The following is a 13,760-nucleotide window of genomic DNA, read 5'->3' on the forward strand; positions in this document are numbered from 1 at the left end:
GATTTTTTTAATTCACGATACAGAAGCTACTCGCATGTGACATCACAAATAAAAAAAATAAAGTTCTAATAACTTTTAAAATCTTTGATGGATTTTATTCAAACCTGCAACAATAGTTTTTAAATATTTTTCTGCTATTTTTGCAATAAACTTTTTGTCATGCAGGTTGAACATCCCCTTTAAATCGTTGGACGCCAAACAGGGAGCAGTCTGATTTTGCCGGAGCTTGCACTCCGACTTCACGGTTACGAAACGGATACTTTACCAACTGAGCCAACACACCGGTGAATAAAGTTTTTTATGGGTTAATACAAGGGCAGTATCAAAATCAACAGCAATTTAGAATGAATGATCGAATTCTCAATAATAATGTTTATTAAATAAAATCTTCATAATTAATGAACAATATTTCTTACCATTTTGATAAAAAGAAACGGTACTCCCGCATCGGGAATGGAAGGTCTAATTTACATGCGAATTCGATTCGGACCTTTCCTAAACCTCTATTGTAAAGGACATTATTTTCAATTTCAGAAAAGGCCCAGTAATCTAGTATCGCGATTTTCACTTGATTTTTTTTGCATCTAAAGTCCAAGTTGATTTTAGATGCGCAGTTCATGCTATGAAGCAAAAAATGAAATCGATCGCCTGGGCGTGTGCATGTATAGTTCTGTTGTACAATGATTCGTAGCCTTCTTGTTTATTGGAGTGAATGCTTTTACTTCTATTAATTTGCCGATTTAAAAGTAAGTTTTGATCGATAATACACATTTATGAAATTGTTTTTTTTTAATATATACACGGTGGTAGCTCGCGTGAGCAACATTTGTTTTGGTGATATGTAAATACAAGATAATACAGATATGAATTGTGACCCTCTATGAAGTAGAAGACATGAAAGAAGAATAAGTATAGTAGTAGTAGTAGTAGTAGTAGTAGTAGTAGTAGTAGTAGTAGTAGTAGTAGTAATAGAAGAAGTAGTAGTAGTAGTAGTAGTAGTAGCAGTACGTATAAAGTAGTAGTTGTAGTGGTAGTAATATTAGTAGTAGTTGTAGTAGTAGTAATAGTAGTAGTAGTAGTAGTAGTAGAAGAAGTAGTAGTAGTAGTAGTAGTAATAATAGTGGTAGTAGTAGTAGTAGTAGTAGTAGTAGTAGTAGTAGTAGTAGTAGAAGTAGTAGTAGTAGTAATCATGGTAGTAGTAGTAGTAGTAGTAGTAGTAGAAGTACGTATAAAGTAGTAGTTGTAGTAGTAGTAATAGTAGTAGTAGTAGTAGCAGTAGCAGTACGTGTAAAGTAGTAGTCGTAGTAGTAGTAGTAGTAGTCAGTAGTGGCACCATGTGTGGGGGCACGCTCCCCTTCCACTTGCTCCCCCAGAAATTTTGAAAACTGAAGAAAAAAAATGTCTAGCAAAATTATGCTATTAAGCATCCTACTCGAGATGGAGTGCTTTAAAACAGCCCTTTTCACTCTTCAAATAATGGAAAATTTTCTAATCCATTGACTGTTAGTTCCCAACAATATTAGTCACTAACACAAATATTTCAGGCCATTATATAAATTCAAACTTTCGATCACGCATTGCACTCGCAGTGGCTGTCAATCAATTAATGATCTGCTCATTAGGATAACATGGGGCTTAAAAATCCATTGTCCAAATTTATTTGGTGAGGTATTATCTTGAGTAACTGCAAACAATCCTTAACAGGTCCATTTTCAGATCAGTATATATTACAGTGGCGTAATGAGCCAAAACAAATAATTGAGGGGGGCTAGATATGGCGTATCGCGCAAAATTAATCAAAAGTTGTGAGTGAGCGAAGCGAGCTAACAAAAATTTCGACATTTTTATTGCAAATATCGAATTTTGTGATAGATTTTGACATTATAATCAGGAAATTGTTATATTTTACCCTTCTTTCTTTAATTTCTTTCCTTTTCTCTTTTATCTTGGTCGTGAAAAATTTGGTACGCCAGTGTACTATATTAGAAATTTCAGCTCGCACTTCGCGCTAGATTTTGTGAAACAATGATACAAAAAAATCGTGTCCGCCTTCCCCCACCCCCTAATTTAAAAATCCTGATGCCGCCACTTGTTATAGCTCAATAACACAAGAAGTATTTAATGGTGATCGGGCATAGCGAGTGAGCTATTAAATCTTAATCCGCGGGCATTTCACATCAGAAACAACTTAAAGCTACGTATCCCAATTAATCCATCCAATTGGTTTGTTATACATAATTTTATATCAATCTCTATTTCACTATGAACTTCTCCATGGTTAGCTCCATGACACTCTCCTTACCGTCTCTCTTTTGTCTCTTCTAAGGATGGCGACAACAGATGGGGATATTTCTGGGTTAGAATTTGAACCGGAAGTACTTACCAAAGATGACCTCCAATCACTAAACACGTATGATGGTATTACTTTTCCTCCAGCAGTCAGAGTCGAAGCCCTCAAGGAAATCAGAAGTTTCCAGATTCGACAAGATGATGTCTTTATCGTTACTTATCCAAAGAGTGGTAACTATATTTATACTCTCTTTGGGTTTGGTAAAATCCAATCTCCAGCATTGACTTAAAATAAACATGGAGACAATGTACTTCCTTGTCAACACCATATTCAACAACTTGAAAACTATATAAGAGGAGCATGTTTCACTAACTTTCACCAAAGGCAATGATGCGATCATGCGCGGCAAAATTGCATAGATGCAAGATGGCGTGAGGAATCCATTAACAAAATGCTGAGGTGGGATGGGGGGGTGGGTTAATTCAAAACAAAAGAACCTGCGATTGCCCCCACAAAATCTCTAAATTAGTGGAAAGAAATAATACATCCAATTATTACATTATTTTGTTTTAAAGTTCTTAAATATTCATATACCAATAATTCATGTACATGTATATGAATGATATATCATCTCAATCTCAATCATGTCAATGTTTTTCAGATCGAAATATCAACATTTTCAGCTCGTATGCTTCGCGCTCGTATCTATTGTTCTTTTAGATACTCATCTTATTCATTGGTACCAATAATGCTTAGAATATCAAGCTTTCAGGTCAGAATATAAAAAAATTCTGCTCGCTCTCGGCACTCGCATTATCTATGTTAGTGAGATAAATCATGTATCATCCTCATGAGTTACTACAAACAGTCCTAAACAGGTACCCTTTTCCTGTTTTCAGGTTAGTATACTAAAAGATTTCAGCTCGCACTTCGCGCTCGCACTTATTTGTTGGTGAGATATGTGTCTCTTTCTCATGAGTCATATATATATATATATATATACATACATACATACATATATACATAATATTTGTTTTGAATGATTCCATGGCATTTGGTCCGGTGACAATTGCCCCGCTATATATAATCGAATGATTAACTTCAACCCTGAATGTAACCCTATATGCCCTACCCTAAACCTATAATTATAGTAATAGGTTTAGAGTAGGGTATATAGGGTTAAATTCAGGGTTTGGTCAGGATTTTCACCGGACCAAATGCCGTGGAATCATTCAAAAACAATATTTGTTAAAGGTACGCACTGGATGAACGAGATAGTCAATTTTCTGCTTGCTGATGGAGACGCTGAGAGAGTCAATAGACGTTCATCAATCGTCCATATCGAATTCGCTCTCATCCATGACGTCGGGAAGGAGAGATCAAAATATTCTTACATGTATAAGGTAAAGCAGGGACAGATCAAGCATTTATAATGAAAAAAATTAAACAAATAAAATAAAATTTAAACAAAGTAGAAGTTAAAAAAAAAAGAAGAAGAAAAAGTCTGGGTTAAGGCCGACGTGGCAGAGACATTTATTTTTCTGCCTCGTTAATTAAACAAAAAAGAATATAAATTCAAGGGAAGCTTGATTTTAAGCAACGCCTACCATCGTTCTCTATTCCCACTCATTTTATAACAAAAGAGTTACCCAAGCATGTCATGGTCCCAAGCTGATTTACATGTCATATCTCACACCTAGATTTGTATAAAATTTTATTTGAATAATTCAAATTAATTCATTTAGTCGTTTATTCATTATCACGGCGAACTTGATCTCATATTAATCTCATAACATTTTATGTAGTTTTGACATGTACACAATGTAGAACGATTTTGTTTCAGTTGAATTTCACTATCTCAGAAAAAGTGTAGTACATATATATAAATACATAGCACTGCCGTATATATATATATATATACATGTATATATTAAATATATAAATATATACAGTGGCGTACCTAGGATTTTCCAAGGGGGGGGGGGGGCAAAAAAAGGGTCTTCAACCACAAGTAAAGGACATTTCGCACCAGAAAAAAATTGACAAGCAAAAAAAAAAAAAAAAGGTCTTCAAGTTCAAAGAAGGGGGCCACTTGTGGCTCGTCAGGGATAAGTTTTGACTCGTCAGGGGGGGGGGGGGCAGGGATACGTCCTTTGCATGAGTTGTGACTCGTCAGGGGGGGGGGCAGTATGCCCCCCTTAGGTACGGTAGTGTATATATATATATATATATATATATATATATATACACAACAAAAAAAGTAAGTCCCCCCTTAAACAAACATCAATAATTTCCGAACCAATGCGAGTTTTTAATATATTTTTACATGAGCGTGTAGGTAATTTTATAAGCTACCCTCTGAGTAAACGTTATGGACGTATTTCACTTCATGCTTCAGCGAGCACCGTCAGAAGGCAAAAATGTCACTTTTCAAAAGTCACAAGCCAAATATCATGACTTTGATTCAATTTTATTGGAACTAATTCCACATTCTCATCATAAAAGATAGTCAGAAGGCTTGTAAAAGGTACTCTCTAAAAGACGATACAACTTTTTTGACTAAATTTCACGGTTGAATAAACACAAGTCCAAATTTGCTATAATTTGATTTTTTACACATTTATATCAATAAAAATGATAGAATATGATGACAGTTATTTTTGGAAGAGTTTCTTCAACAATATTCATCGTTTCAGGTTCAATGAACATTTATGGAAAACAAAAAATACGATTTTCAAATATCATAGGCAAGTATTGGTTCATTTTGGGAACTGAAAATGATCTTTTCTCAACCTTTTCGTTATGTTCATGACCAATTAACATGCTTCAATGATTCAAAGGCGTTTAATTAAATATCCACGCTTGAATGAACATGTGGAATGCGATTAGCTCTTTTTTACGTTAATTGGAAAAAATGCAATTTGTTACTATGGATATCTGTCACAAACCTCCTTGCATAGTTCATTTGATTTGATTTTTATGAGAATCCCGATGTTTAATGCATCAGTGAGCACACAATATTCGAAAATTATGCAAATGAGAAGAAAGTTCAAGGCCTTGGCCCCACTCTGTGTCGTATCGAATGGTTATTTTGGTGTGCGCGCCTTTTGGATAGTGTTACTCTGAAGCCATGTACGAAGTTTCATGAAATAACTATTGGCAGAAGTAACAAAAACCGTCCATGAAACAAACCCTCATTTCATATTTGTTAAAATATTGACTTCGTCTCTCATAGACTTGTGTACATTATGGGTGCACATGTTTAAGAATAAGTAACCCCTTATTCAATATGGTGGAACTTTTTTCACGGCTGTCTTTAGCAATGTCATTTGGCAGTAATGTTTATCAACCTATGGGCAGAATTTTGTGCAAAAATGAAATCGATTTGGTTATTTATGGATGAGTGAGCACGCATCAAAGTTGGACAATTGGTATTTTCAATGTCACAGACTCATTTTAAAGGGTAATAAAGTGAATATTGGGGGCAAATTCGGTTTCAAATAAGACTTAAATTGCTATTGTTTTATCATCCATCATTTCTATCACCGCACACTTTCCGAACTTTAAACATTTTCATGGTTGAGCGAGCACATTCGAAAACTTAGGAATGAACACTCTTTATACTGCATAAATGTATTCTTTTCCTAACAATTTCTCATGATCAGTTTAATTTATGGACAAATCAGTGGTGGGTCCAGAATTTTAAAATGGGGGAGGGGCCTATAATCGGGGTAGCCACCAACATTTTCAAATTTTAACATGATCTAACAAGTTGTAGAGGATACTACCATAAACCCCTATGATGATACGTCACAATACAGGGGCCGGGGAAGGGTTTTCAAAGTGGGGGGGGGGGGGGGGCTGACCATGCAAAAAATCACAATCGTATGGTCATTTTTACATTTTTTGTACATGCTTTTGGAAAAAAGTGGGGGGGGGGGGACTGAAGCTCCCCGCCCAGCCCCCCCTCACTTCCGCGGCCCCTGCAATACATTGTGCTCACTCAACCATGAACATATGATATCAAAATTGTGTGTGGAGTGGCTAAATGATGGATATTAAAACAGGATAACACCATAAAATTCACCTAAAGACAACATTTGCCCAACTTTGTATTTGCACAACCTGAAAAACGACTCTTGTGACTTTCAAAAAATGGTCATTTTTAATTCAATCTTTAATTACTCATGCATGACTCAACCGATCAATCTTATATTTCGCCAGGAGTTGCTTAATGAGTGTAGAAAACCATCTACGGAATATCATATCTCAAAATAATTCCGTTCAAAAGTTACAGCAATTTGATTTAGGGGGGACTTACTTTTTTTGTTGTGTATATATGGAGAGTTTGGTTGCAAAAAGGGTTAGGTCCACTCAAAGAAAATCATCTTTTTTTATTCTCCCATATTGCAATATTCTTATGCGAGACTAAATTTTCATGATATCCTACCATGTGAACATAAAATTGGGTCCTGTCTTCATATCTTTAAAATATTATTTTCCAAAAAAAATTCTTTGTGGACTTTACCCCTTTTGCAACCAAACTGAAATGGACCTAACCCCTTTTGAGAAAAAAAAATTCTTTGCTATTTTGGTTCACTTTTTTTAATGGGGAATTCAACTTTTCTTTGATTTCATCTTATACAGCTACTAAAAGTCTTTACATTGAGACAGAAAAAATCAAATTAGATGGAAAATGGACATAACCCCCTTTTCAACTGAGCTCTTCATATATATAATCATAGTGCATTTCTGTTCTGTTTTTTTTCCAGCTGTTGAAAAATATTGAATCTCGACGGATTATTACAAGTCATCTGCGGTACAGATTCCTTCCAAAACAGGTCGATGAGAAAAAGACGAAGGTAAATTATCTTGATTTTTTGTTGAGATTAATTTTATGCTAATATTTTTCGTCTCTTTAAATAATTTATAACACCGTCTACATCACTGCATGTCCCAAAGGGAGTTGTTTATTGTAAAAGGAAATTGTTCCTAATATTTACTATCAAGTATCTTAAAGATTGATTCTATAAGACAACACGTGATTTTCGCCTTTATTATTTTTTTTCAAAGAATAAGAACATTAAGAACGTGATGTCTCACCTGATGCAGTGGCGTATACCTGGCAAAATTCGTCGGGATGGGAGGGGGGTGCGGACAACAACAACAAAAAGAGGTAAAAAGAAATGGAACCCTCCTTGGTTTATTTTTCTGACAACCAAAGAAAAAGTGATACAAATTTTGTCAGGGGGTGGGGGGACTTTGCACCCCCGATATGTTTATAGCCGAATGATTGGCATTGAATAAATGAAAATGAATAGTTATCAGTTTTCTCCTTCTCTTCCTCATCCTCCTCCTTCTTCTTCTTATTCTTCTTCTCCTCCTCTTTCTCCTTCTTCTTCTCTCATTTTCTATCTCTTCTCATGGGAGACGAGACTTGGTGGCAGCATTTGACATGCACAAAACTATGATTTTCTTTTCTCTTTAACGCCCTCTATTTTCAACAGATCATCTACGTCGCACGGAACCCAAAGGATGTGTTCACATCATGGTTTCATTTCTTGAAGAATGATCCTCGCTATGGGCACCTCCCTTGGGAAACGTACTTCAACGGTGCTTTATCAGGGGAATGTAAGAGTTGTTTGTTCTCTGCATTGTTTGAATTATCTTCATTTGCCGGATCGATGATCATAATATTGATGATGATAATAATAATGATAATAACAATAATAGCAACAACAACAACAATAATAATAATAACAAAAACAATCACAACAACAACATCAATAATAATAATAATAATTGTTGTAATGTGAAAATGGCTACCCCCATTGGGTTGCATCAGGCTATTTAAATTTGCTGTAGTTTGGTGAACAATGGCTATTGTTCAAAGTGTATTCAGGTATGCATTTAAGCATCCCTGGATATACTTGGCTGGGTTGATCTCTTGACCAATCAAGAGTCAGTTGGGGGTAGCAATAATGTACCCCCAATAGCTGTAGGAGGTTTTCTTTTGAAGCCAGCTAGAGCACAAATTGGCGGGAAGAGGGCAGAAGAGATTGAGCTTTTGAAGAAGAAGGTTGTCTTCCCGTGTTAGTTTCAGTCAAAGTACAAGTGAGTTAATTATTATTGTTATTATACTACTGTATACTTGTAAACTTTGTGTGATCATGTATTTTACTCTTACTAAATAATTATTGATGCCTATGGGATTACTTTATATGAATTTTTAATATGTAAACTGACATATTTTATGCCTCTGAAGTTAAGATTTTTAATAAATAGTTTGTACAATATTATGATTATTAGTCTCAATATGACATTTCTTTATTCTTGCTTCACACATAAGGGTTGATAAAAATATACATATATATCATCCATAACTAAACTGCAGTTTGGATAAAAAATGCAAAAAAAAACAATTCCTGCATATTACATAATAAAAAGACAGGTTTTATTGCAATACGATCCAATTAAAATAACTCACCGCCCACACCTCTCAGTATCTCTGGTTTAATGCACTCTGGTAATTACAGTATTGTTATGTTGAGCTAAAGGGAAAATAAAACAAACTACAATCAACATCATGAAACAGATCTGACGGTAAGTGGTTACAGTCGCATATTAGTGTAAAAACATTTATAAAAATCTTAACTTCAGAGGCATAAAATATGTCAGTTTACATATTAAAAATTCATATAAAGTAATCCCATAGGCATCAATAATTATTTAGTAAGAGTAAAATACATGATCACACAAAGTTTACAAGTATACAGTAGTATAATAACAATAATAATTAACTCACTTGTACTTTGACTGAAACTAACACGGGAAGACAACCTTCTTCTTCAAAAGCTCAATCTCTTCTGCCCTCTTCCCGCCAATTTGTGCTCTAGCTGGCTTCAAAAGAAAACCTCCTACAGCTATTGGGGGTACATTATTGCTACCCCCAACTGACTCTTGATTGGTCAAGAGATCAACCCAGCCAAGTATATCCAGGGATGCTTAAATGCATACCTGAATACACTTTGAACAATAGCCATTGTTCACCAAACTACAGCAAATTTAAATAGCCTGATGCAACCCAATGGGGGTAGCCATTTTCACATTACAACATAATAATAGTTATAATAATAATAACGACAATAGGAATTACGAGAAAGGACATCGCAAACTCTCTTTTTATTCGATCTCGACTCCATTACGTATTTTTTTATATCATTATTTCATTCGTACTACTGTAATTACGAATAATATCCCAAATAGACGGCAGGTGCCATCTAGGGCCCGTTTCATAAAGGACTTGCAACTGTTGTAACTTTGCCATTATGGTAACTACCATGGTAACCTTGATTCTGATTGGCTGCTGATCGGGCCCCTGATGTAGATTATGACTGCGTACAGCTTTAGTTGACCGTGACCACATGCTAAAAGTACAGAATTACAGTTACTTCATTGGAACATATTTCCTTTCAGATATGTTCGGGTCATGGTTTGATCACGTCTTGGAATTCTGGAAAATGCGAGAGGAAGAAAACGTTCTTTTCTTGAAATATGAAGACCTCAAATCGGTAAGATTTATTTTAATAACCTGCAATTCAATTTATTGTCAGATAGTGCGTAAAAGAATGTAACTTGCACCAATTTATGATCTGAATGATAATTCAAATAAGAAAAAGAAAAGAAGAACTGTTATTAAAGTGATTGATTGGATCTATAGACTCTCCAAGCCTCATGAAGTCTGTCTGCGATAAGTTGTCACAGATAACCGTCGTATTTATTGGAGACTAGTGCTTTTCAGCCAATCAAAACCAAGGATTTCACTAAAAGTCTAAATCAGCGATCATGGCCGTACAAAGATTTTTATAAGGCAGAAGGGGGGGGGGGGGGTAAAAGGAAACTTGAAAGTAAGGGAGCAAAGCAATCGAACTTGACATCGGGTGCTTTTGCATTTTCTCTGAAATAAAATCGAAGGATTTTGTGCAAACTACTGGTGAATTTTGTGAAAATTCTCTTTCTACACCTCCTAATATGTTGTTCTTCGCCATTTTATCCTCTGATCCCCTTTTCGAGCAGAACGTTCGAGAGACAGTGGCTTCCATTGCTAACCATCTCAATCTAACCCCTACTGATGACGTCATCGATAGAGTGGTTCAAAGTACCAGCTTAGATGAAATGAAGAAGAGGTACAAACGGATGGAAACAGACAGCCAGGATCCTGTTAAAATTCACTATGGCAAAAGTTATGGTATAAACAGTTACGTCAGAAAAGGTAAAGGCTTAATATTCTAATAATTCTGTATATGCACAGTGATAGTGTGTGTTGGGGGAGGGAGGTTCTTCCGAAAAAAAAGACGAAGGCTTTGAAGTAAAACAATGCCCTGAAAATTGTTTTTAAAAATATCAACAAAAAAACTGAGTGAATTTCAAATTCGGAGAGCAAAAAGTGGTTATTTGGTACGGATCGAATATGATGCTTAATACGGAATTTAGGCCAACTTTCTATATATTATTAAGATTATACACAGTGCAGTAAAAACAAAATCAGGCGTTCACGAGACTCTGCTGAGGAAACTTCTGTTAAAATATCCCGACAGTGAGGAGCCAATCAAATCCATATTTACAGGGGATTTACTATTATAGCAGTGGTACATGATGTTAACGGGGTCCATTCATCATCAGACACGTTCGTGGCTTATCTATAAAACGTAGTTTAGACTGAAATTTCATTGAAGTTACACAACTACTTTGTTATGTTCATGAAATAACCATGTTGATCATATATATTTTTTGTTTGTTTTTCCTTCTTCAATTTCTAAGGAATGGTTTAATTGAATTATACAATATTTTGTTTTCTACAGATTTGACAATAAGGACCAACTTTACTGAACCATAAAGTATTAAACAATGCTAATTCCACCTGCTCAGGGAGGAATCAATCGTTAATTCACTTGGCAATGAGAAAAAATTATAATGTTTTATATTTCATATAATAAAATACAAAAGAAATAGTGAGTGGATGACGTCATCAGTCTCCCCATTTGCATACCGACCAGGATATGCATATTAATTAAGCGAAACTTTAAAATTTCATAAATTTCTTATTTTACATCCAATTTTGATAAAATTGTCAGTGTTATACTTCTCTTTTTATTCAAATCAACTTTTTGTTGGGTCGTATTTTTTCTGTTTTCTTCAACTTTATAGGAAAGATTGGAGATTGGAAGAATCTTTTCACAGTGGCGCAGACCGAGGAATTTGACCGAGTATTCCAGGAAAAAATGAAGGATAGTGGATTATCATTCGTATTCCAGTAATACACGTGGTCTACATTAAACTACGATCGTAAAATCTGTCGGATTAACTCACCGTTAAAAAAACCCAAATTATTATGTACCCCTTAAATCCTTCATAATCTTAATTTCTGATAAAGTCAAAATTGCTTCATCGTTAATTGATTATATGTCTACTAAAAGGATATGAGCGGCGATTTTGTAAGATTTGTTTTTTTTTAATCCCTTAAGGGGAAGGGGGTGGTGAAGTCCCTCTTTCAATATATGGAGGGACACAACCCCAACCCCTAAATTGATTTATAAAAATATAATATTGAAGAGTGCACACTTTTCAAGCAAAGGGGAATAATTCGAAAATTCAACTTTTGTGGCAGAAATGAGTCCCTCTGATTTATTTACAAGATTAAAAAACGGCTTGTTTATTTTCTGTTTTCCAGTTGGATGATACATGGAAGAAATTTTATTTGCAAAATACAGGGACAGTACAACGTCAACAACAACAAAAAATGTTTGGACACTTTATAACATGTTGTTATTGTAAAAAACCGGGCATGGTGGCTCAGTGGTAGAGCGTCCGCCTCATGAACGGGAGGTCGTGGGTTCGATCCCCGGTCGAGTCAAACCAAAGACTTATAAAAATGGGACATTCTGCCTTCTTGCTTGGCGCTCAGCATTTAGACTGGAGAGAGGGGTAATAATAACATGTTATGCTATGCAGGGCCCGCTGGAAGAGCAGTCTGACTTATGATTAAAGTGGCCCTGGGTAAATAAAACATTATTATTATTATTGTCTTCTCTCAAATCAAATATACAATAACAGTATAAATATCATAAGCAAATCACACAATCGCTGAAAGAAGTATTTCAGATTTATGCAATTGCACAGTGATCAAATTATACAATATTGTACAGTGGTCGTTAAGAATAAAAAATATATAAAATAATAATGACAATGAAGAACATACAGATTAAAATTCATAAAAATCTAAATGATAAGAGAGAAAATACAAAGATAAAAATGAAGGTAGAGTACCTCCACCAACCCCTCGATGATTATTTCGATCGATTGAAATTATGACATTACGTGGTCACGTGTATGCTCAATACATTTTTTTGTCATTGTAATATTCCAAGTTTGATTTTAAAAGTTTTAACAAGCATGATGGTATTATTTTAAACATTTTTGATAAAACATTATCAAATCGTACATACAGAAATAGACTATACTAACAATATCCCTCTCACCGACTAGTGTATAAACTAATTTTGTTACGAAAAACTTTAAGGGTGTAATAGCATCAAGTTTGAAATTTTTATTTGCATCAAATTGCGTAAGTGACAGAAGATAACAACAGGTGTAAAACGCCATTTGATTGTTTTATAGAGCTGTTTATTGTATTAATTTTACAGAAGGTGTTTAAAAGTTTAAACAACCATGCTTAATCAATTGAAATTTAAATTTTCTAAATTAAAATCTGTCGTTTAAACTTGTTGAAATTGTTAAACGTTGTATAAAAATTTGAACACCATTTTCACTGTAGCTTATGAACTTTTGTATCATCTTGACTGTGTTAATATTTTGATATTAATGTAAAATTGATAGGCCACTTCCACCAGTGAATTAGTGCAAGTATAAACTAAAATTCAAACAGAATTATATTGCTTGACATTTTGTATTGCGTTTGCATGTTTCCTATACGTTAACTGGTTATTACCATTGTGTTTAAATAGATTTTGTATTTCGTTTGCTGCAAATGAGAGAGAGATAATAAATAAAAAATCTTCGTTTACTAACAATGCAGACTCATTGCCTTTTAGCCCATTACCGTTTTCTCTGATTTCCGGTTAGGGTTAGGCTACTCAAATTTGGTCTAAACAGAAAAAAACAGTTTGCATGGCTGTCGCGGTTGAATTGTTTATGAACCGAATGGAGAAGACGGGCATAACTGAGGGATGCGTTCCTATATAGGCCAACAGATGCACTTCAAAGAGAGAGGGAGATGTTGGGGGAGAGATTCGAGAGGGTGCAGTGCCGTTCAGGACTCGAGGAAGCTTGCCCCCCCCCTCAAAAAAAAAATCACGACCAAAAAAAAAGGAAAGAGAGAAGGGTAAAATATATTATTTTCTGAATATCAAGTCAAAATCTATTACAAAATATGACTTCTGTAATAAAAATG

The 13,760-nt window shown here is 34.8% G+C and overlaps 1 protein-coding gene across 1 annotated transcript; it reads left to right on the forward strand.

Annotated features, from left to right (window-relative positions):
• The first annotated feature begins 660 nt into the window (after positions 1-660).
• Positions 661-13,383, forward strand: LOC129272012 (sulfotransferase 1A3-like). The gene is made up of 8 exons (XM_064106634.1): positions 661-746; positions 2,327-2,520; positions 3,545-3,693; positions 7,063-7,152; positions 7,798-7,921; positions 9,767-9,861; positions 10,367-10,562; positions 11,498-13,383. Exons 2-8 carry the CDS (start codon positions 2,328-2,330, stop codon positions 11,605-11,607), a joined length of 957 nt encoding a protein of 318 aa, XP_063962704.1. The 5' UTR covers positions 661-746; position 2,327; the 3' UTR covers positions 11,608-13,383.
• Positions 13,384-13,760: the final 377 nt, after the last annotated feature.

This window comes from Lytechinus pictus, chromosome 11, assembly GCF_037042905.1.
Source record: "Lytechinus pictus isolate F3 Inbred chromosome 11, Lp3.0, whole genome shotgun sequence".
NCBI classification, from domain to species: domain Eukaryota; kingdom Metazoa; phylum Echinodermata; class Echinoidea; order Temnopleuroida; family Toxopneustidae; genus Lytechinus; species Lytechinus pictus.